At 40.0% G+C, this 25944-nt stretch overlaps 1 protein-coding gene across 9 annotated transcripts in view; it reads left to right on the forward strand.

Annotated features, from left to right (window-relative positions):
- fgfr3 (fibroblast growth factor receptor 3) overlaps positions 1–25944 on the forward strand; it is an 83255-nt gene that overhangs the window by 12492 nt on the left and 44819 nt on the right. For all 9 annotated transcript variants that reach the window (XM_015040595.1, XM_015040599.1, XM_015040594.1 and 6 more), the window contains exon 3: positions 23191–23454. In XM_015040595.1, coding sequence (XP_014896081.1) covers positions 23191–23454 — 264 coding nt within the window. The remainder of the gene's footprint in view (positions 1–23190; positions 23455–25944) is intronic.

A 25944-nucleotide genomic window follows, 5' to 3' on the forward strand; every position in this document is an offset into this window, starting at 1 on the left:
ATTAGTCCATTCTTATAACATGCTTTTTGATTGTTTAATGTGACAAAAGAGAGACTCTCACAGAGGTGTGAATACTTTACAGCCATCCTAAATGTTCTGCTTTTGGACACTTCACACTGAGCAGCTTCTTCATCCCCGTCATATCTCACCGCGCCGCTAACTTCAAATAAACAGAAATGTTTCAGAAGACATTTATTGTTTATGTAAACATGTTCTTTTTGATTCTCCCAGCGGGATTTAATTGGAGTGTTTTTGGTTTGCTGAGCTCAGTGTGATTTCTCTTTTTTTTCCTCTTTGTTCTTGAGGCGCAGACATGCCCAGAGATCAATCCAAAGTAAACGTCAACTGTGTTTTCTTTAATCTCTCCATATTGCGCAAAAAAGCCCCAAACAGAGCGCTGTAATCTTTTTTTTTTTCCTGAGGCATTAGCCAAGAGTTATTTTTTCCCTCCTCCCCTCTCTCTCACTCTCTCTCTTCTCTTTATTTTCTTCTCTTTAAGTCAAAAGCCATTTGAAGCGATCTTTTGACACTCTTCACATGCTGCAGTTGCATTAACAAAGATGAGGGCTTGTGTGTTTTCTGGAGAGGATCCAGATTTGTCTTTCCCACTTTGTTCGTGTGTGTGTAGGAACACGTCGGGGCTATCTTCCAGATAACGCGGCTCACAGGAGGGGTCGTGGATTGCATCTAATATGCTTTCATAATGTGTGTATGTGTGTGATTGCAGAGTGAAAATCCTGACAGAGCGAGCTTTAGAAATATGATGTCATCTGAGGAATTCCATCACTACAAATGAAACAAGTGAAAAAGCTGCTTGGGGCGTCTGACCTCATGCTCAGCCCCAATGATACGACAGAGCTGCTGTGATTCTGTGCATCTGCTGGTTGATCATGTTGGGCGTGGTTTTGTTTCTGCTTTGGCTTTTACTTTTTTTTAAACTGCTTCGTATATTTGCAGAAATGCAGCAGAGACTCTGAGAAGTAGTTTCACGTCGCTGCTGGTTCTACACACGATGGTGTGATGGTTCGCTTGATCTGAGACGGATGAAAGTGTGTTTTCTGATGAAATGATGCGACTTTATCTCACCATCAGTGTCTCTGTTGTTGGTTACTTAAAATTTTTGAAATGAAAGAAGCGGCCTGCATCGAAGATGTTATCACCACAGATACTGTAAACCAGGCAGACAACTGTACACAAGCAATGGAACATAAAGGAGCCCATTTAGAGATATTGCAGTGTGGCAATAAAGTTTAAGCTTAGAGATGAAAGGACAGAAATAAGCAACTTTTACAATAATATTTTGCCCTTTTTGTGACTCTAAATCTATTCATTAAAACATTTGCCTAACTGTGACTTTCTTCATAGAGCATACTTTAAATATTTGAAAGAAAATGTAGCTTGAGAAGCTGAGAAACCTAAAGGCAACACACCTTAATACACCACAGGCTGCTGTTTGTAAAGCAACCAATCCAGGAGCACCATTCATTTTCTTCGCCACTGATTGGCTGTGCCCCCAGTTGTCTTCCTTGTCTTCCTTCCAAGAGACAAGGAAGACTGAGGATGTTAGCTTTTACTGAATTGCCAAGACAATTTCCACTGACTGTAGTAATGAAAGAAAGAAGCAAACAGTTAATTGACTTAAGATTTAATGTTGATTAAAGGCTTATTTGATTATAATTAGTTCCATCTGATTAACTAATTAATTAACTGTTTAGACATTATCTTAATGTTGTTTTACGGCCATCCAGAAGAGGGCACCGTTGGTCATCCTTAAGTGGAACCAGTTGATACAGAAATAAAGATGGCGGTGCCATACAAAAACAGGAAAGTAAAACAGTCCAAACAAAGTCCAGTTTGGGATGCAAAGTATGTTTTGTGTTCTGTTTTAAAATATAAACACTCAACAAGTTATTCTTTCTTTTTCTGTTCAGTAACATAAGACGTTCCTGTTCTGTTATATTTCATAAATATGTTTTAAGTTTAATCATGTGGAAAAAAACACAATTTATTATTTAGTCAGTCAGTACGTAATACAATTTACACAAAACAATAAATGTTTTTTTTTCAGCATTATGAAAAAATTTGCCTATCTGGTTATAAAAAGATAGTCGTCCCTCGTGATACAAGAGAAAACTCGGGTTTTTGAGAAAATTGCAGCTCATCAATTAATCGTAAGTCAATTGATAAGATCATCCAACTTTAGATTAACTCATTAATCGATAACTTGCATCCATCGTATTAAGGAATACTGTGTCTGAACTATTAAAATAGGCAGCTACGTGTTTTTAGAAGGCCTCAAGTATAACTAGGCAACATGGCTTAAAAATAAAATCTGTGATTTCTTTAACACTAAGAGAATTGTCCGATTCCCTTTTCTTGGAAAGAAATTACAAATGACAGAAAATGTTCCTTCTGTGAATTGTCTTGAATTTAAAGTCCAAATAAGTAGAAGCTTGAAAACACGTTTTAAGATAAATTACAAAACTGTTTCAGTAATCGTGATGAATCACAATGAATCCTGATTAATCACAATTATGTTTAATTCAACAAATTGTTTTAGCCTTGATTCACTTTACTTTAACGCTACACTTTGTGGCTATTTTAATGATAATTGGAAGTGAACTCCAAGGGAATCATCCAGCTGCAACATTGCCACACCTTTCTGCATGTCCTGGAGAGGCTGGGATCCCCCCCCCCCCTGCCCAGTAGGCATGTCCGGCCTGCGGCCTGTCTCCCTGTCGGCCTTTTGTCCTCCCACAGAGTTCCCCAAGTCCACAGATGGACCAGCAGTGGGGGCAAAACGACTGTCATTTACTGGCAGATGGCATGACTTCCCCTCAACCACAACAGCCCTGAGTTGGGAAGTTCCTTTAGCTTTACAGCCTGTGACTGTGTGTGTGTTACAGTGTGTGTGTGAGGAGGTGAATGTTAGATGGATATGTGTGTTTGTGATGAATACTAATCAGAAGGTGCTGAAATGTTGTTGAAAGCTTAGGTTATAGTATTTAACCTAAAGGTGTGAGGCTGCTAGCTATCTGCTCAGCAGCTGTATTGATGCTGTCTTATGAATTTGCCCACGTTTTGTGTTGTTTATGTATGTGACCACTGAGTGTGGGTGATGAATGTTTTTGACTGGAAAACAAATCTCTCCCTGCTATTTCTACTTAAAAAACCCTAATGGTTGCCTTTCACTTATGGAAGATTTTAAATATAAAACCTGTAATTATTTCAATGGAGGGTTTATTCCACTGAAGGCCCTGAAAGCATGTAATTTCATTTATAAAAAAAAGAAAAAAAACTCACCCAAAGAACAGAACTACCCATTAAAAAATAATCATGAAACGAGCTTTAAAAAGGCTTCTAGAGTCATTTCCAGACCTATTCCCTGCTTTTTATGTGTGCATTAGTAAAGTGAGGCGGTTCTGTGGTCTGTCTGTGAGCGAGTGTGACGTGCAGTCCCCTTGTTTCCATTAAGTCTGTGCCGTTGTTTATTTCTCCAAAGGCATGGTGGCATTCCCAAATGTTGGAAAAGAAGGAGAAAGTAGTGTTTTGGAAAGCCGGGTGAATTGATGCTGGAGATTAATGACGAAGAGCAGAGGGTGAATGTCTGTGTGGGTCATTCTCCCACCTTTCGTCACTGACCACACACACATACACACACCTCCTGCTGGTGGCCTTTTGTGGTTGTCATGTGAGATTTTGTCACATTAAGGCCGCAAACCATGATGTATTCCATTTGCATTTTGTGTGTAATTGTAAAAGGAACAAAATATTGTTCCTGTATAATATTGAGTTAAAACTACTTTTTCTTTCTTCTTTGTAGAAGATTCTCCACTGAGTCTCTTGTCTTTCCCAGATATTCTCAGGTGTTCTGAATAAAATCATCCCCCCCAGGTATCATGGTGCCACTGCCATGCTTTCTCTGGCTTTGTTTCCATCCAATTATCATGCAAACACATTGTGAACTTTTGAAATGTCGCAAAAAAGAAACAAAAAGAAAGGGGAAAGTGCGAGTTAGACGTGTTTCTGTCTACTGGACCAGGATACGCAAGACGTGATTTTTAGAGATGTTGGTGCTACATGTGGCCGTGGTAAACAGGAAGCAGCTGTAAGCTAGCATGAGCCACACATCTCAGAAAAATGAGAAGAGCTTGTAAATTTTCAGAGTTTTTTGCCTCTGAGGAGCAGATCTACCAGTGGATGGGAAAGTTCGCCATGTCTGAACTTATTGTGAAAATGTGTTTCCATTTCCCCTTTAATCGCATTAAATCTTTTTGGGAAAGCTAAAAACCACTTCACGCGAGCTTAAATACTTTTTCAAATTTTCAGAGTACAAGTATGAGTGTTTCAGTTTATGTACTTGCTGAGTTCAAGTACTGATACAGAGAAGTTAGCAAGTTTATACTTGTATACTACACAATAATTTCTGAAAACACATTTCTTTTGTCTAGCAATGTGACGTAACGCCCTCCATCTCCCTGCTGGAGGGCAAAAAGCTGCTCGCTGACGACGACTACTGTTGGTTCTAGCTGTCAGGTTGTCAAGATAACACTGTGAATATTAAATATTTGTGATATATAAGAGAAAAAGGGATGCAGTGCTTTGCTAGTTATTGTCAACCCTACAAACACTAGATAACAAGGTCCAATGGTGTCACAGTAACATGCAACGTATCTATCGGCCTACAGTCCCTGAAACTGTATTAACAAATCACATACACTGGAAAATACCTTTAAAATAAATTAATAACAATAAATATAATCAACAATCAAATAAATACATTTACCTTGAAGCATGTCCAAATGATGGATATTTTTACTCCCTCCCACCATCTAACTTCTTCTTTTGTTTTTTTTGTTGTTTTACATATTCGGGTACTGGTCATGGTATTTTTTTGTTGTAGTCCTCCACCCTGGTTGGAACCTGAGCAATCTGCTGGTATTAAAGTGAAGGGAGCTGAATTCCTTACTCAGACGGAGACGTGTATGAGATCCGTGATGCCTCTAAACACAGTACATGTCAGCAGGGGATGCTTGGGTCAACAAGAAATTTGTTTTCACACACCCTCACATGCACACGCACACACACACACACACACACACATGCAGTCATTCCCCTTTTTTCTTCGTCTTCCCTGTCAAATTTAATTTCGGCTGCATATCTTATTTTCTTCTGTCCAGCACATGAACATGCACGATCTTACCAGTTGAAAGCTTCTCCTGTGCTCACGAAGTCTTTGATGATCACAGTGTTTTCTTGAAGGTATTGTGTGTGCATGTGTGTGTTTGTGCAAGTATGATTGTGTGTGTGTGTGGCTCTCAGAATAACTGACAGCTTATGCAGAAAGCAGTTTTTCTGAAGAACTTCAGTGAAGCCATGATTCTGCCCCTTAGCTCACCAAAGAAAGATTTGATGTATTTTCCCATCAGCTTGTTCTGAGACGTACCCGAGTAAACCTGAGGAGAAACACCTCAGCATTATGGCATTTACACACACTTAAAGCTGCATTATGTAGCTTTTTAAAAAAATGTTTGTTTTTTTTGACATATTTGTTAAAATCATTACTGTCGATGTGAAAAAAGTCAAGCTCCTCCCTGAGCTACTAAAGCAATATGAATAAATGCACAGCTCCCAGTCAAAAAGAACCAATCAGAGCCTTTACAAGAAAACTGTTTATCTGCTGACATGCTAACTAGATTTAGCATTCATGACAGGCTCCGCTGTGGAGAGAAGCTGTAGCGTAGCGGGGGGGAGGGTGTGAGCAGTGCGTGCAAGAGAGTGACTAACAGCGATAAGACCCTCCTCCTGGCTCTGATTGGTTGTGTCTGACCAGATTTCTTCAGACGACAATAGTAGCACTGGGAGAAGGCAGAGGAGCCTTTGATTTTCATAGATTATCAGTCTCATAACAAACTGTCAATACATATTGACAGTTTTAACAAATATGTAAAAGAACATTTTTTTAACTTATGTTTTAACAATAAGTATGTAATAAAAGCTACAAACCGCAGCTTCAATATTCCACTCCTTTAATTTTCACATCAAAACTCGTCATGAGTAAATTAGATGAAGCAAGTTTGAACAGAAACAAAACCATTAAAAAAAATCTATTTTTTTTCTTAATTTTTTAAGCCAGCTGACCAGCAGTGTGCAGATGTTCAGCCCTCTTCAATGAAACAAAAATGAAAAGATGTCAAGGAATATCTGTGCATGTTTTTTTTTTTTTTGGCTTAGAGGGACTCCTCTCTCTCTTCCAGTTTGCATGTGTCGGGTTATTTTCCAGAATATCATCACGCGTGTCTGTATGGTGGAGCGCCCGACCTCACTGGCCTGTAATCATCCCATTATACGCGCCATGTGTGGGCTCAACGAGAGCCATGAGGAACCGGGCCGTTCATCACAACCTGGGCTCCATGGCGCTGCAAGCGGTTCCTCCTCTTCAGTAGAGACACGATGATGCACATTTCCCTGGCAACGTTATCAGGAAATCTTTTGGCAAGCGTGGGAAGCATACAGGTCAAACAAGCTTTAGAGAGAGCGCTGATTTCTGCAACAATGGCTGCTTTGTGTCGACTCTGTGATGCAAATAATCCAGTAGACACCCAAGACTTTTTTTTTATTATTTTTTTTTTTAAGTAAAGGAATTAAATGCTGAACGCTGCTTCCGTTTAGTACAGAATCACAGAAATTCTTGTAATAGAATATATTTATGCAGTAGTTTTATATAGAGTGTCTGTTATGTTTTATATAGTAAAAATTGTGTGATTGTGCTTTTTTTTTTCAAAGATTTACTTTTTAAATCTTTTTTTAATATTTCTTGAAAAATATTTGCACCCTCACAGTTTAGTTTTACATCCTTTGGATAAATTGAAAAACGACCTGAGTTATATCACCTGAGCAAATACAAAATGCAGCTTTCTGATGGCGCTGGGCGATAAATCGATTTTTAAACCAATGAACTTCTTGTTTTTCAAGAATTTTTTTTTCTTGGATGTCAGTACACCCAAGGTCTACATCTTGGTTAAGGATGTGTTTTCCAGCTTCAACTTCTTTGGACTTTGAACTCAGGTCATCACACAGAAAGGATGATTGGGGAAAAAAAGTTTTTCAAGATGTTTTCTGTCATGTGTAATTTATTTTTAACAAAGTGAGAAAAGGAATCAAATAAAATTGGAAATTGGATTTAGTGTAGAAAAATTGCAGAGATTATTTTAAGCCCCATGTCGCCCAGCCCTACTTTCCAATGATTTGATTGAAAAAAACAAGAAAAAGAGGCCAGTGTTAGGCAATAAGAAAGAGAAAGGGTGCTGGTTTTGAAATGGTTTGGTTTTTTTCACTCAGTGCATTGTGAATGAGAACAACACCAGCAGAAAATGGAACAATTGTTGCAGTTTTGGTCCCCAGTTGATCTGAGTCTACCGGACTATCGGGTGTGAAATCGCCTTTAGTTTTGTAAAGTCTAAATCACCTGCTTTTAAATGTCCACTTAGGCAAAACTTTCTGAAAAGGGAGCTGACAGCTACAGATCAGCAGGTCACTGTTGTCCAGCAGGACTCACACCGACCCTGTCGCTGCCGTCACCTGTCTGACTATTATTATTATACCTCATTAATGCCCTTTGAAATCCTCTGTGAGAAGGATTGCATGAATTATGGATGAAAAGATAGGTCTGTGTGTCTGGCCCCTGCCATCTTCATGTTACGGTGTGTTTCCCTCTACGTTCTCAGCACATGTATGCAGGGATATTAAATAAGAATCACACTGTAAGCTCTAGATCTTCGCAGGAATCTGCTTACTCCCTCTTTTCTTTTTTTCTTTTTCTTTGTTTTTTTGGAGATGTTTTGAAGTTTCCATCAGCTTTCATGGCCCTCTCGGAGCTGGTTGTACCTTGTTACATCGTAATGATGTCTCTGAGGCATATACACACTCTTCTCTGTTTCGTACACACCTGTACATGCCCTCTGTTCTACCCCTGGCTGCGGTTCAGGGCTGTTCTCGGCCCACAGGCTGACAGCGATGTTGACATACGGCGGGTTTTTAATTACAAAGCTCCCCCTTAAGGCAATTGTTGAGATACTTAACAGATCAAGCAGACAACATGGGGGAACAGAAGGCCTCGTTGTGTCGTATCGGACTGCTATTTGAAAATCTGTACTTTTTTTCTTTCTTTTTTTTTGCAGCAGCTGAAACTGGAGGTAAATGTGGCTCTTTCAGCTTTGCCTTCTATTAAAAGTTATCTGTCTCCCCACCCTCTTTTTATCTTTAGTTGCATCTGTCCCTCTGTCATCTAGATTTACTGCCACCGTTTATTGAGCTGCATGTTCTTCAATAAACTGTGGAATGGGTTTGCAGTTGCAAAATGCAGCCAGTATACCTTATGCATGTTCAAACCTGTTGTACACCACACGTTTCCATGCTTCCTCCTACATTCAGTAGGAAAGTGTTTCATTTTCAGATTCATAGTGTGTCACATTGTCTTGTCAACCTGCTTACTAGTTATATTTGCTGTATTAATATGTGCTGTCCACTCGAGTTGCACAATTTTAGTCAATTTTGGGTTAAATCTGCATTTTCTTCACACTCGTTTTTCTTCACACTCGTTTTTCTCATTAACACTGTCAGTGGCAGTTGCTGTCTTCCATGAAAGGTGGGCGATATGGACTTAAAGTTTTATCACGATATTTTGCTGTACTATTGTGCTAACGATAACAGTGACAATAAGAACTATTAATTTATTCTTTTTGAGGTAACTGCATGATTGTGACTGTGTCACAGCAATCATAGCCCCACAAACACAAATGGTGCTTTTGAAAAACATTCGTATTTGTAATCCACTTCTTTAGGATAACAATCATGTAAAGAAATATGATTTGTATAAATAAACCGCAGAGTATTTTCGAAATATTTGTTTTTCATTGATTTTTCTTTTCATTGAACAGTGAAACAATTAATAAAATTATCAATACAGACAGTTGTAAACACCATTAATTGGAATTTATGTTGAGAACCATAACTCAAAATTCTTATAACAAATTTATCACAATAAATGATAAACTATATAATAAGTATAGTTTAACGAGTCTATTGGTACTCTATCCAAAAGGCTCAATGTCTTATTGGTAGAAAAGTAACGGTGCTAATATTTGTACATTGCTGTTGGTTCAGTGCACACATTTACCAAATAATCACAGCATTGTTTTTAACTTTAGCACAGTGGTTCTTAACCTTTTTTGAGGTACCGAACCCACCAGTTTCATATGCGCATTTACTGAACCCTTCTGTAGTGATTTTTTTTTTTCTCCTCCCAAATTCAAGACATAGGGGTGACCCAACTAGAGTCTAGTTGGGTCATCTCAAGATCACTAAGTCTTCTTAAATGGTAGAGTCTCTGAGAACAGTTCTTCAAAATATAGTCGGTGTTTTCAGCAAAGTTGAGCTGACTGATCAGGAACAACCCAAGGTTTTAAAATTTTACCACAGTTCAACAGGTGGCCATCGAGAGAAACTGGAACCACTTTAAGGTCTTGTTTAGATCATTTAATTAGCTCTATATTCTTGAGAATGAAAAATTAACAATAAATAAAGACTTTGTGGTATTCTGATTTAGTAAGGTAATTATATTAGTTGTGTTACCACCCCCACGCCACTAGAGGCAGTACCAACCCCAAAAATATGCCACTAAGGAGCAGATTTAGAAGCTATAGAATTTGATAAAAACGGTGAGCTTTACTGAAGTTATTAAACACACAAATTCAAATCCATGCTGAGATTGGAACTCCTTCAATCAGTGCTCCTCCGCAGCTCTGATTGGCTCAGCAATGTAACATGATCCTCTGCAGCAAGTGATGGCAAAGCGGGGCGCGTTATCACAACTTTACACAAGTGTGTCTTTACCTCCGCGGCAGAGGCTCCGCCGAACCCCTGAGACCGACTCATCGAATCCCTGGGGTTCGATCGAACCCAGGTTAAGAACCACTGCTTTAGCGCATGCAAAATTATTATGAGTGGGACGAAATACTCAATACTACGAAGTTCGCCTGGTAACGTGGAACAAAAAGAAAGAAAGAAAGAAAGGAAAAAAAAAACTGTGCCCACGACTTGATAAGTTTTGGGCACAGCCTGTTTGATTCGTGGCCAGGATTTGTTATAATTAAGTGGCTCCCACAAAATAAGAGTTATTATTGCGCATTATTAAGTTATTCCCACGAATTGAACGAGTCGTTCCCATGAGTTAAGTCATGACCGCAATTTTTTTTTTCCCCCCCCTCTCATGTCACCAGAAGGGCTCCGTACAATGCAACGTTCTGTACCTCAACCTTAAAAGGTCATTCCAAAACAAAAAGGATTTCCAGTGTTGTTGTTTGTTTGTCTGAAACGTTTGTCTTCTTTTGGACAATGTGTGGCTGTGTGTTAATCCATAGCCCTTCTGTAATATCACCAACTACAATTTCCCAAAACAATGCATACGCAGCCACTCCCAAGTGGGCGGGACTTATCGCTCCAACGCCTGAATGAGACGCGAAGTCTCCTCTGATTGGTTGATAGGTGATAAACACTTGCACCATGGCTGAATCATGAATATATGTCATGTAACTTTTTAGACCTGTCACTGCGATGATTTCTAAGTACTTATCACAGCGAGGCAGCAACGTTCATGTTCTCCTGAGCCTGGATGTGGGGCCGCTCTCTTTCATCTTCATCCTTGCTCAACTCTCCTTCTTCTTCCTTCCTCTTTCCCATCCTTCTCTTTGTCTCCTCTTTCCACTCTCACACATCTGCTCCCTGTGCCTTCACCCTTCCCCTTAATACATTCTAATTAGGTCACCTACTTCTCTCTCCATCTTTATTTCCTTTCTCTTCTCCCCAGCCCCCTTTTCTTTTTGTGGTGCTTCATCCATCTATCTTTGTTCACAGCTGAAACGATCCAGAGGCCTGTTCTCTCACCCTCATGTGTGCTTCTGTTTAACGCTCCCCCACATCCAGCAACAGCTGACGCATCTAATATTGAAACCAAATTCCCTCCCTCGGCCTCCCCCCTCAGTATTCCCTTATGTTATTTTGCCAGGAGAGCTAAAATAATAAACCCTTGTACCGTCTGCAGAGTGTAATGGAAGCCTTCTTCACACTGGAAAGAAGAGAGAGACGTGGAGTTGTGCTGGCTGACAGCGGCGCAGTGACAGTAGAGCTGACTGGATTTTTTTCTTCTTCTTTTTTTGTTTTTTCTTTTTAAATAACCCCCCTCAGAAATTTTTTTTTTTTTTTTTTTTTTCTATTCGAGAACTGTTATTTTTGAATGCGGCATTTGGTGTAATGGGCTACACTTTTTCCTAATGTGACAGGTTTCTCCTTGTGCAGCGTTCTGTTTGGTGTGTATCGCTGAAAAACAAAATCAGAACGACCTAAGAGGTTGTTTTTCTAATTCGCGACGCTTGCTTCAGATTGGAGAAGCACTCAGGGCTCATAAGATAAAGGCCAATGCTGGCGTTTATCTGGAAGGAGCAACTTAAACATCTGTGATAGAGCTGGTTTGGTAGTCTGACACTCTCCAGATAAAGTGGGCTCCAACTGACAAGAACCATGAAACCAGAGAGCGCTAATGCTACGTTCACACTGCAGGTCTTGATGCTCAAAATCCAATTTTCTTTTTCTTTGCATTGCCACACATACTACCAATTAACCGATTTCTGTGTGAACGGTTTACGACCCCAAAGCAACACTGTGCAGAACGTTGACGTCACACAGCAGCGCTCTGTTTATGGAAGTAATAGTGGTCACCGTTCTTCTACTTTTACCATATGATGTATATTTATTTCTTCACTAATGTTTGAACAAAATGCCTGTAATTCTTTAATGACTAAATGCATTAAATGTGTACATCGAATTGACCTTTCCAAAAAATAATTGCCTGCTCTTGAGTACATTTTCTTCTAATGCTCAGCTGCAGAAAGAACAAACTGTTTAGTGAAAACGTTTTGCTCAATGGCGCTGCAGAATGAGGAAGTAACTAAACATATTGAAGCCTGAGGTGTTCTGTGTTGGGAAACCGACTCTTTGGAAAGTCTCATAATTTTCTGACAGTTCTGTAGTAGGACAGTACGACAATCCTAAACAACATACATTTAATGTGACAGACCAACACAATGTATGCATAATTATGAAGTGGAAAGAAGATAATTAGATTTTTCTTGTTGATGCACTTACAGCTGCATGTTTTTGGGGTATTTGTCTAGCAACTTTGTATGTCTGCTAGCCAAAACTTTGAGACTGAGATTTTTGAGTTTCGAACAAGATGTTCTACAAATGTTTCTTGCTCCTTTTGGTTTTGTTGTCTCTTTTGGTCAGTAACTTGGAGGATATTAAGGCCTTTAGAGACTTCTGTCAAAGACATACAGTGTCGTGCACAAACATGTCTTCAAAACAAGCTTAATTTTTTTTTTTATTACATTTGTTCTATCGTGCTTCATATTTATTTTACAGTTTAAGAATATGTAACCTAAATATGGAGAAGTTGTGGATTTCTAACAGTAACGACATTGTTCCCCAACAGAGATGAAACACTAGGCTTAATATAAATGAGAACTTCCAGCAGTATTTTTTAGATGCTTTTAGCTTTTATTCAGATTGATAAAAAGCAGGTGACAGGTCAATAAAATCTGTTGTTCCTGACAGATTAATTAACTAAAGGCTGCTGAGGCTTAACTGCGGTCTTGTTGCCAAGATCTTTGAAAGACAGTTATTGTTAGAGTGTAGACAATGCCAACTTCACTCTGGCTTTCAGATTTTAGTTGTGTATGAGTGTGTGTTCTAAGTACCAACTCTTATGGCCACTGATCACTCTCCATAAACCTGTGATCCCTTTCACCTTCCATACAGACGCACATCGCTATCTCTTTCGTTATCTCTGTGCATTTGTGAGGGGGAGGGGGTCACACTTGGCACCCTGGGAGGTCAGGGCAGGGTTGTAGTTGAGGTCACCAGAGGTCAGAGTTGAACATTTCAATCAGCCATCTCCTCATGCTGTGTCAGTATGTTTGAACATGGTTTCCATCAGATGCTTCTCGTCCGTGGAGTTCCAGATAAGAGGCCTTTGAATTGTGCTTTGAACTTCGAGATGTTTGCTTCTTTCTTAGCAGTTCAGATCCCCCAGAGCGCAAATTCTATGCCGGGACCATTTTAGAGCTCACTTTTATGACTGTTGGACAGTTTTCCAAAAGTTGTCACATAGATTTGGTCAAGGTTGCGAGTCGCTATCGTGTTCTTTTTTTCCCCTCCATCGTCTGAAGCTGTAAGTCATTCGACTCTGCCGTTGACATTCCCAGGTCGTCTTGACTTTTGTTTGTGACGTTTGCGCAAATCACTGCCGGCATGCCGTAAAACCACCTCCGCTCCCAGAACACGAAGTGATCCCATTGCCTAAACGAGAGGCTCCGCAGTCGTGTCTACTAAAAGCCACCTTGTAATCAGATTGGTTCCTCCGTGTTGTTGTGTGATTATGTTGTTCAGCAGCCCCTGCCCCACACTCTCTCCACCGACATCTTGGCTTTTATGGGGGGTGGGCTTCTTCTTCCACTTTGTCTGCTGAATTGAAACTAGGCCAGTTCATCCTCAGAATGACAATTACCATGGGCCAGACCCGCGGCCCGTTCCGAGGCGGGTGGGGAGAGACGATGGGCGATGACGAGGGTCTGAAAGGAGCAAAGACGGCCGGTCTCTGCCAAGAAACTCTGGATGTACAGTTGCTTCCGATGCTCGTTAGTGCAGCTGAGCAGAAGTCCAGGCCTGAACGGGAGTGGAGGGAGGACTGAGGGGGGGTTGATGCTGGCACAGGCCGGGGCGGGATGTTTAGAGGCAATGTCTATCTTTAACTTGATTTTTGGGGGTTCTTTTGATGAAGCGCTACAGCTTGGTGGAGAGACCTCCCCCCCCCCACCTTTCCTCCTTCTATCACCCTTCTTCTCTCCTCCTTGATCTCCATCCCTCGTCTCTCCCCCAATAGCCCGCCTCGTCTTGGCAGTCTTCTGTAGGTCGGTGCGAGGTTGTCAGGCTGGCCCAGATTAAAGGCATTGTCCAAAGGTATTTACATCCGGCCAAACCATATTAAACAGAGATTAGGGGTTTTCACTGCACATTCAAGACAGGAGAGGAGAATAGAGGAAGGAGTAAAAGAATTGGGAAACTTTCCAGAGACGAGCAAGATTTACAATTTGAGTAGTTTTTGAAACGGCTGAAGAAAAATGTGCTCTTTATTGACGGCGGGGAGGAGATTGATGTTGTTGGTGGGTGGTGTGGTGAGGGTGGGGGTGAGGGGTGGCTCTACAGATCCTGTTTGAAGGTCATGTGATACTGGCTAGTCTGACGGGTTGCTAAGCGTGCCAAACGGTTGGCAGCCAGTGCCGCTTTTCAGCAGAGGAAGTAGAGGCTAAAGAATCTGTTGGCTGGAGCAGCGAGCAGACGAGCCGCTGCTGCGGAGGACGTCCCAGTCCGTCTATGAGGCTGACGCACCTTGGAAGATATTTATAGTGAATTATGGTGTCTTTTAGACATATAAAACAAAAATAAGATGCACACAAAGACTGGCAAATGTATTCACACTGCTAGAGCAGATTTACATTTCCTCATTTTGGAGTTTTCTACTTTGACACAAAGAAGTGCATCGTCAACTCAAATCAAATTAAGTCTATTTGTTTGTCACCTTTGCGCATCAAGGCAGTTCAACGTATTTTACATTATAAAAACATTATACAGTAACTGATTGTGAAACCTCAAACATTATATTGTCAAATGCCATCATCAAAATCATCAAGCAAATATAAATCAGATATATTGATTAATGTTCTAGGTTTTGTTAATCAAAACAGAGGTGGGTTTTTAAAGGAACTTGGTGTTTCGGATATTTTGCAGTCTTCTGGAAGTTTGTTTCAATGATAAATCTGAAATTTTATCTTAAAAATGAAAATCTGATCAGTGGAAAATGGGAAGTACGACACAAAGTATTCGTCTTCAAGCTTCAGTTTTCATCAAGCTTTCGTAACCAGTAGAACCTCATCTTCCAGAGAATTTTACCGAACTTCTATTTAATGTGTTAAACTTGGCTACATATTCCTAGATTTTAACCCAAATTTGGTTCTCATAACTGAAAATAAATTTATTTAGTCGACACCAAAAGAAATTGAAAACTAGATGCTTTTCTTTTAATACAGCAAACGTGCAAAACCACTTTTATGTTTTGGATCTATTATCCAGCTTACCTACAAACAACACAAACAAAAAAAATCTGACTACTGTATTTGTTTGATTTTAGTTTTTTTTTTATTATTAATATTATTTTCTTGACCTGTGAGGACTTTTGACTCAACACTTTTGGCCCACAGCATGACAAAAACGTTTGGACACCCCTGGTGTAGAGCCTCTAGAGTCACAGACCCCTGTTCCAGGAATTAACAGTTTTTCCCATTCTTATCAGCAAAAACCAAAACAAAACCTCAAGCTTTTATCAGATTGAATTTAGCACTTCTTTGAAGATCAATTCTCACCTCCTGCCACAGATTCTTAATTGCATTAAGATCTGGACTTTGATCAGGAGATTCAAACGCATAATTATGCTTTGATTTGAAGTCATTTCATCCATCTAGGTTATATGAAACATAATGTAAAGGAATTATGGCAGCCCTATTGGGAACCTCTCTGTTCCAAACAGTGCTAGCTGATCAGCTGCAATTTGGATATTTGGAGAACATCCCATGTCTCTTCTGTAAGAGGTGAAATATTTGAAGCTCAGCAAGGATTAATGAATCAATACATGCAAATCACATTCATCTGCACTGAGGATATCATCCCTAGTGCCAGCGCTGCCAATGAGTGACGGCTGAGATACAGGGAATCCAGCCTTTTACAGTAGTGGAAGCAAACTAATTACCTGCAACAGGCCATTTGTTGCTGAATTGTCTGCTGTTGCTTTGGGAGCAGCCTGCTACGCACATGTGGGAAACACGGCCTTGTCGTATGATTAGTTAAATGTAGTGAGGAGGAGGGAAAAAAAGGGGGAGCCTGATAAAGATAAATGTCTCCCTGGAGCATCTGGAATCCATCACTTTCAAAGCAGCTTAATCCCAGATATGGCTTTAAATAAGGCATGTGCTGCTGCTTTTCTCCCCGGCTCAATCAAAGTACCTGTTAGGAAAGGAGAGGAAGAAGCACATCAGTACCCCTCATACACACGTCTAAATCTAAAACAATTCCAAAGAGAGTTTTTAACCTAACGCAGATGTCATTAACAAACATCAAAGTGAAAATGATTTAAAGTGTCATGCTCTGTCAAGGTAAAACCTCAAACTTCAATGTATTCTATTGGGATTCTATTTCATAGATCAACAGGAAATAAAAATTAGGCATCATTTTCTACATTTATTACAAATAAAAATCTGAAAAGTATACTCTGCGTTTGTATTGACTCCCCTGCCAACCTTAATTAATAGTTTTTAGAACTATCTCACGAGACATTATGTCACATTACAAGGGTCTCTACCAGCTCCATCCATCTTCCCATCATGATGCTGCCTCAGTGTTCTTCAAAAACAATAATCGGTGCTTATTGATGTCTTTTAACAACAGCTTTCTTCTTACCACTTTTCCATAAGGAACAGATTTGTAGGCATAATGAGTTAGCATTGGCCTCTAGGCTACGTTTGTGTTGAAAGCTCTGCCTGCGTGGGGAATGTGTTGGTAGCTGCGGTGGAAGCATGTGCAGAGCACTGTACATCATGCAGTGTTTCATATAGTAAGTTTAATTAAAAATAAGTGGAAATAAACAACGATTTTCATTTCAGAATCTCTTTTTGCTGCTAAATTATTGAATAAGTAGACATATGAGCTCAACAAGGAAAATACTAATTACTAATTAGGTTATTCAACCATTGGTGCAAAGTGTTATTTTACCCATTCATCTTTCCAGTGTTTCATTCCTGGAACTTCTTTAGAATTGTGGACTGTAGATGCTGACATTCACATTGGGACGTTTGTATTAGCTGCTACATGTTTAGCATTGAGATGTGACTTTAATCAATCAAGTTCAATCTATCATGTTTATTTGTATAGCACATTTCAGCAACAAGGCAGTTCAAGGTGCTTTACATTATAAAGACACAAAAATATAAAATCATAAAAACCATACAGTCAACCAGTAATCTTTACAGTTTCTCAAGTTACACATTATTTTAGGCTTGAAAAGCTTAGCTGACAGGCTAACACCTTTCAGCACAACTTGAGCACAACAGCCTTTTCCAGTGTCCAATCAGATCAGTTTTTGAAGTGGAAATTAACCCTCAGTGGGCTACGAGGAGCGTCTTTGTCAACCGCTGCTGCTAGCGGACGTCGCTTGTGCGTTAGATTTGCGGTCATACTAGAAACACAATACAAAAGTTCCAGCTTGAACTTTAAAAAAGACACACAGAAAAGGTGATTAATAGAGTTAAATTTTTTAACATATAACATTTTTAGCATGTTTAAATCTGTCAATAATTAATTTAAATTAATATGATAAAGTCTCGGCTTAATTAAATATGCCAACAACCATAAATTGCTAACTTGACCTGACATGACGGAGTCTATGCTTCCTCCTGTTCCTCCAGAATTTTCTTTTACACAATCCTTCAGTGCGTGTGTAAGAGGGTGTGTATGCAGAAGAGGGATAAGTTTGGAAAGACTTCCCACATAAAGAGGGCTATTTATCCCTAGGGCCGTGGCCTGCCCACTGGCCCCTGGAGAAGTTTGTTGAGGATAAATAAACCTCTTCAGACACACAGAAAAGATGGAGGCTCTGAGCAGCACTTTAACAGACAAACGCACCCCAGTATCTCAGAGACAGACGTTGTACTATTCTGAACGGCTGTTTGTTATGATATTGCTCTGAAGGGGCCAGAAGGGCATGGGCCCCCTTGATTTATAGAGTGACTGTCCGGCCGGGGCAGTGGAGCCACGCATACAAAACACAGGAGTACCTCGTTTACAATTGTATGTACACACACATATCTGAACCTACATCCACGACAGCACATACACACACACACGCACATAGTGAAAAGTCAGATCTCACACATTGTTTCCAGCTGGCGTTGGGTTCCGGCGATAGTGCTGCAGCCGCTCTGCTCAAACAGCTTACACATGCTGCGCCGGACGGCAGAGCAGCGGGAATGTGGAGATGTTGATATGAAGCTGGACGTCACCACAAAGGCAGAACGGGAAGCTTCGCTTAGGCTTTGTTCACCTTTGTTTCTCTATCAGACATCTTTGGCATCGGCTGTTTACAGTCTGAACACTGCTAATGGGCTGAAGCTGTGTTTTCAGCACAGCCATAAGTAGCAGATTGTGTGTTTGTCAGGACAACTTTGGGCTCAGACAGACTTAACAGGGATAGTTCCATTTGGTTTTTAGAAGTGAGATTTCTAAAGATTTTAATAGACAATTTCATCATTTTCTGGTGAGTTTGTAGAAAATTAAAGAGAAAAGAATGTACATATAAGACTGGAGATTCATCGACCCAATATTAATATCTATCAGTCCTGATATTGGGGAAAAAAATTCTAGATTGGGTATCATGACAATGTGCACAATCTGTAAAGGCAGATGTATTCAGTCTAATTCTATGCTTTGTGCTTTGAAAATCATGGTTTATTATATTATTTTACATTACACTGAGAAATCCTAATTACATTTTCTGAACCATTTTAAAGAAGGTTTGTTGCAGTTTATTTTTGTCAGCTTCAGTTTCTTTTGTTTAGTTTCCATTGGCTGTTCTACTCCTAATTACACTGACTGAACAAATTAAAGTTGTTTTTCCATGTTTGTCCAAGCTACTGACGCTGTAGGTGTATTTCAGTGAGCTGTTCTGGTGCAGAGTTAGCAAATAAATTTCTAACTAAGTACAAATATGTCCTAAACCTCAGATATTTGTTTTGGTATCGGAAGTGAAAACAGTGGATGAGCTCATCCACTGTTTTCAAATCTGAGCCATCAGTTTTAGATGTTTGATTTTAAACTTTTAAACTGTAATGTATTGCATTTAGCCACACAAGAGGGTCCGATTCTAATGTATTCTCTTCCATGAATTCTCACCTTGCATCTCCTCAGTACAAACACAGATGGGCACAGCTGGCCACACAGCTGCAGTTAGTTTTTTTTTGTTTTTTTTTCCCCTCATTCCTATAGGGACTGAAAGTGCCCAGATGCTAATTAGGAATTCCTTTATGCATATTTGGCCCGGACAGAGCAGCGCATTTCATTGTTTCTCAAAGAGCAGCGGCTTGGTTTCAACCCTGCGGCCTCACGCTACCGGATTTTCACCATGAGGCCGTCTGGACCAACACTCCGCGAGTTATAGATCTGCCATGGAGCAGTCGAGCGTTCACAAAATGTGTGGGCCCGTCGAAACCAAAGACATGTTTAATGCACAGCAGCTTTAAAAATCTGCATTTCAAAATTTGGAATTTGAAAGCGACGACAGACATTTCAATCTCTGTGTGACACCTGAGAAGTTGGGATTCTTTAGAAAGTGTTGGGTGTAGCTTTTTGTTTTGCTGCATTTATTCAGCTTCTAGCAGTGTGTAAACATCAAAGTTGTGAATGAAAATTCTTCTTATATGTTTTCCCCAAGATCAAAGCAAAAGATGCACAAATGCATTTCGGCATCCCGTCTCGCTGCTAACAAATGCTAATTGGATATTTTCTGCTGCTAACGCTGACACGATTGGAAAGTCTTTTCCAGGAGAATGCATTTTAAAAAGAAAACGCATGATGAATACAAAGAATGCTGCTGTCTACTCAGAGGGTAGAGTTTCACTCCGGTAAGTCCACTACCAGCGCTTGACACTCTGGAGAATTTTAGATCTACCTCACAGAGCCCACTTCTCCACGTTTAAGACCTGAAAATACTCTGCAGCCCTTTTTTCTCAGGTTTCTTTCTCAGACGTAGACAAAGGTAGAGAGTCATTCATGCTGGGCTTGAATTTATGTGCTGTGCGCTGTTGCCACACTGGTTTTTCTCCTCCTGAATAGAGCTTTTTGTTTTAACAAAAAGACGTGTTGTAAATCTGCTCGTCGAAGCCGGAGGCCACTGAACAGCCCCATTGGTTTATTATTGACCTAGCATCTCTAGCATGGCTAAAGAGAAAGAAGTCTTTTTAATCCTTCAAGCGCTTTGAAGAAACATTTTGAGATTGGGTAAATATTAACTGAGCTAATTCCTCTATGACTTAATGTGTACCAAAGCCCAAGTATTCGTGCTTCTTGAACTTTTTCACATTTTATCTGTGTCCAAGCAACCTCCTACTTGGGATTTATTGGGACTTTACATGATAGTCCATTTCAAAGGGACCTGTATTATAAAGTGGAAGGGAATTAAATTTTTCATAAAAGTATTGTGTACTTTCGAACTCACCTCCACCATTTACTTTGCTGAACAGCATTCCAGTCCAGTGTAACCTCGCCTGTTTGCAGTTCATTATTCACACACTTGCAGATGTTACTGTAGAATGTATCTCCAACTTATTAGTGAAAAATTCACAATTGCAGATTTTTTTTCTGATCCATGAGTGACTTTTATTTTCCTGCACCCTCAAGACTGGAAATAAGGAAGACTATAGGTGCTCAACTGTGCATCCTGGCTCTAACATATTCATTAGAGCCAGGACTTTACCATGCTAATTTTGATTAATTAATTCGATCTGTTTTTACCTATTAAAATTTTTTATGCAATTAATTGTTTTTTGGGGGGTGGGGGGGTTACAAGTAAAAGTTCAGAGCCGGAACCTTTGTATTGTGTTTCTGATACGCCCGTAAATCTGTAACACCCACAAATGATAGCGATGGACCACAAAGCTGCTTTTCTTTGCCCAATGGAGATTATTTTTAGCTTCAAAAAACAATTTGATTAGAAACTGGAAAAGACTGTTATGTTCAAGTTGTGCTAAAAAGAGTTAGCTCATCAGCAAAGTTATTCTAGCCTGAAATAGCATCAATGCTAAACATGTAGCATTGATGCTGTTTCAGTGCTACATGTCCACGTCTCTAAAGTAGTTCCACGAATGATCAGGAGTTCCTGAAACACTGGAAAACCGATTGAGTAAACTTCACTTTATGATGGTTTAATAGCCTAGATAACAGATTATAACAAGTAAATGTCTTTTTGAGCTTATATGTTTATTTTATTCAATAATTTAGGAGACATATATGGTTCTTAATATACCAATGTTGCTTATTTTGTCTCCAAATTGCAAGTAATTAATTAGAGGCCCAGTAACTAACATGATAAAAATGTTTTAATCATGTCTCACCACTATCATGAAGGTAAATTTGGTGTTTGAACTAAATACAGAGTTATAGGTATTTGTTGAAGGAGTTTGTATTTTAGCTATTCATGCTGCACTATTCAGATTTATATTTGTAAAAATAACCAAAAAATTTTTAAATTAGTTATCTTCCACTTTGCAACTGTGCAATACTTTATGCTTGCACTAACACTTACTGTCTTCTGGTAGTGGCTGCTCAAGGTTGTTTTTGTCCTTTCTGCCATTTTTGGGAGTGGGTGTCTTTGCCACATAAATCACACACTTAACATATTCACTACTGGTAGGGGGTGACGAGGCTTTGGGGGGTGAGGGGACTTGATGGGTTCTGTGTTTTGTGTGCAAACAGGTGCATGTTGAGTAATTTGTTACAGAAGCTGTCGAAGACATGTGGAAGTATGCATGCATTAGCTGCCTTACAAGTGGCCTTTGTGTACAACAGAACATTCAGCTCAATTGTTGCCATTAGGCCACGTTGATTATTTATGGTCGCTGTATTGTGTTTTTGAAATATGAACAAGAGGACACACCTCTGATGAATGAACAAAGCGCCTCAGTGTCACATCCAAGCGGCTCCGTTCCCTCCATTCTCCGCACCGGTCGGCGTCCTCAGCAAAGTCGGTAAACATGTTGGTTTTTCCAAGCAGGAATAAATGAGGCTTTCCTCACAGCTCACATCTGTCTGTGTTCTCTGCCTGATGGCCTGACAGCAGCTTTTCCTGTGTGTAGCCAAACACCATGACTACGTTTCTTAAACAGGGTTTGGAAAAAAGGAAAGTGAGGGATTTACGTAAATTAATATAAAAAAAAAAAAACTGGAATGTGGGAGTCAGGATCGTTCTGTTCTTCATACCGATGCGAATAATTTAGGAATGAACATTTGGCAATGTCTGAAACTTATGCTAAATAGATGTGTGTGGTTTACGTTTGTATTGTGTTTGTGTCTGTTGAACTCACCTGGAGATGTGCAGGCTGTCACACTGCTGGGGATGATTTCAGGGTTTTCTGAAGCTGCGACTTTCCAGTCCAGACTCCGGCATATTTCTGTTGGAGAGCCGGGGAACAGAAGACGTACGGACAGGGCTCACCATATTTGTTTTAGGCCTTTCTACAAGGTCACATCCACACACACAGAGCGTGAAATATCATTGTATGGGGTGAAATACACTTTGTCGGAGGGAAACCCCAGATTTATTAGATCAACAGAAGAATTTGCCAGGCCTGTAATGCAGTTCTGCGAGCTGTGCTCCAGAAAATAGACTATGATTGTTAACAAGTGGAAAACCCAACTGAGGCTGCATTGGTGCAGCAAACTGTGGGTGTGGCTGACATAATCACACATGGAAGTTCAGCAAGAGGTCACAGGATTTGAGTTAATCAGGTACTTTGCATTTGAATATGTCTTCTATCTGAAAGCCATAGTTAAGATTCAGCACCAAAAAAATGTTTCACTTTTTACAAAAATCAAGCAAGTTTATTTGTGTGGCACATATCAGCAACATGGCAGTTCAAAGTGCTTTACATTTTGAAAAAATTAAAAAAAAAAAAAAAAAAAAAAATATATATATATATATATATATATATATATATATATATATATATATATATATATATATATATATATATTATATTTTCAGTTTGTCAAATTTTGCTGTTTCCATCAACCGATTCTAAATGTACACAAAAGCACTTTCATGTATGAAAGGAAATACCAGCATGACTTATTAAAACTCTAGTACACCTTGACATCGGCAAACAGCCCATGCTAGTTGGTATATTCCATGATGTTTTTAATCTATATTATCTGGCTTTGTAATTTGAACCACTCTTCTTTGTTCATGTCTGTTTTCAGACTCTGTGTCCAGTGAAACTGCTTTCCTGGAGGACTTTATCTTGGGCATGGGGGACACCCTGGAGATGTCGTGCAACCGGGAGGACTCCTCAGAGCCCATCGTCTGGTTCAAAGACAGCATCGGACTCTCGTCGGGCAACCGGACACGAGTCAGCCAACGGACGTTACGCATCATCAACGTGTCGTACGAAGACTCGGGTGTCTACACGTGCCGACTCGCCCATACCAACACCCTGCTCAAAAACTACACCATCAGGGTGACAGGTGAGATATGGGAGGGTGTTCTGAAGACACATCTATTCTGCTTTCTGTTTGTTTGTCCAGGAAACTGTAGTAACTTTGTACCTAACATCCAGTAATGCTCCATGCTAGAAGTTGAGGTTTAGAACTCTACGCGGATACACTAGAGCATGTTCTGTGTACACACCTCTCAGCCACACAGTCAAAGGTGAATTTCATTATCATGACTCTGTGGTGAAAGCAGAGCGCCAGTAAGAGCGCAAGACCAAGAGGAAGTGAGGGTGGGGCTGTGGGTGGTGGTGGTGGGGGTCAGGAGTTTAGCGAGCAGCAGCTTAAAAGTCAGGAGGCGTTTCACCGTAAAACCCGGGACACCAGCTGAGTCTGTTATTGACAACTAATTAGAAAGCAATTAACTAGAAACATTTCAGCATTGAAAACAGATGGGGTGGCAATAAATGTGTGAGTTTCCTCTCTCTCACTTCGCCCTCCTACCTCCTCACAAGCACTCGCGCGCACACACACATGCGCACACACAAGTGTGTTTGGTTACAAGCTGGAGAGGATGCAATCAATTCCAGCGCTAATCGGAGGTGGATAACTTCTCCTTTATGTCCAAAGTATCTGTTCCAGACTCAGAATATGCTCCACTGTCCTCATCACTGATGTCTGAGTTAGAGTGTCTGGCATAATATTTTTTTTCCCTTAACTTAATTTCTCAAGTAAAATAAAATAAGCACATTTGCTTCCAGCTCTGCTCAGCATGCTTCAGGGATTAAGATCAAAGTTGATGCAATTTCATTGCAGGCTTTAATGAAGTGAATAATTTTAACACTCCTGTGCCTGCACAAATCACCTTAGAAGTTTGACACTGAACAGCATGAAGCGACAATATCCTGTTTTCCCCTGCAGTGCAGGTGGTTCTCCTCCCTCCACTTTAAACACTGCGCCTTTGGTTTATCTGAAAACACACATTGTACTATTGTGTTGGTCCTCAAATATTTGAGTTATGTGCAGATAGCTAAGAGCTAGGAGTGCACTGCTACGTTCTGCCTATGAGAAAAGATAATAAACGGTGTTGGGTTCATGGAGATAAGATCAGATGTTAGCAGACTTTTTGAGAAAACTAAGCGCATTCAACCAGTCCTGTTTAAATCCACTTCCATCGAACTCTAGTTTGTTTGCCCAGGAAGTCTGGTTTGTTTGTGGAGGTGTGAATGTTCAATCAAACTCTGAAGTGGACCAAAAAAGTGAACTCTGGTCCATTCTAAAAACCTAGTTCTCGCTTTGATTGACGTGAACTCTGTTGCGGTTCCACGTTAGATCGCTCCAAGAGTAGGAAGCAGACTACAGCAGAGGGCATTCTGGGTAAATACAACCAAAATAAATGTCTTATTGTTATATCCAGATATATCACTGACTCCATCTGTCAACCTTAAGTCTTTCACATTATTCACTGATGATGTGTGTGACTCCCTCGACTGGTGTCTTTGACAAAAGATGTCAAAAAGTTGCCTTAATGTGACCGTGACTTTTCTGTGGAAAGGGCATTGTGTTGCTTATAATTTATGATTGGTCAAATTTGTCACCAGACACACTGAAACAGTTAAAAAATATATATATATATATTTGACCATGTTACACGTTTTTTAGACGGAAATGTAAAAAACTGCAACTTCAGAGGTTTTTCAGATGAGTATGCTGGGTTTTTTTGAATTTTGTTTTTTCCTTAATATACCCAATGCTTGCTACATCTATCAAGCACAAACACATCCAACAAATTATTCGCCATGTTTCCTTTTCTAAACCTTTTCATGTCTGATCCCATGCATTATGCCATTTGGAATATGATTAACTTGTTTTCAGCTACAATCCCCATCTTGCTGCTGCTCCTCGGTGAGTATTTTTAGGACGCCTTCTGTCTGCTGAGTCGTACCGCAGCAGTGCAGAGTCGTTGGGCTCAGGTGTCAAATAATAGAAACAAAAACCTACTAGTCAGGAGTTTGAGGAGCAGTTTTAGCTCACCGGGGCCGTCGAGGTAACAGCTGGCTCTCATTAACCAGATCTGAGGATCTGAACTGGAAAAATCCAAGGTCACATGTAAAATAGAAACCACGCTGTTGGCAAAAAATAATAAAATAAATAAAATTAAAAAAACGGCAAATCTAAACAGAATCTATGGCTGCAAAATAATTAGTCTGACAGGGAGAGTTTGTAGCAGAAAGTGTATGTTGCAACCATGGCTAGAGAAGTGTGTGTGTGTGTGTGTGTGTGTGTGTGTGTGTGTGTGTGTGTGTGTGTGTGTGTGTGGATCCACTCGTAGGAGCGTGGGACTGCATCACTAACGACGCCCCGATTCCTATCGTCTATGGAAATGTTTAGGTTGTAATATCAGCAGAACTGTAGCCTCATTCAGGACTTTCTCAATGAGCAGCCAGCTGCAGCGTGCATTCATGCATCTCTGGATCTGGATTTAGGAACATTTGCGCCATCGTAAGTGTTTATGGCCACACACCA

Source organism: Poecilia latipinna, unplaced genomic scaffold, assembly GCF_001443285.1.
Source record: "Poecilia latipinna isolate Pla-1442-1.1 unplaced genomic scaffold, P_latipinna-1.0 Scaffold519, whole genome shotgun sequence".
Taxonomy (NCBI): domain Eukaryota; kingdom Metazoa; phylum Chordata; class Actinopteri; order Cyprinodontiformes; family Poeciliidae; genus Poecilia; species Poecilia latipinna.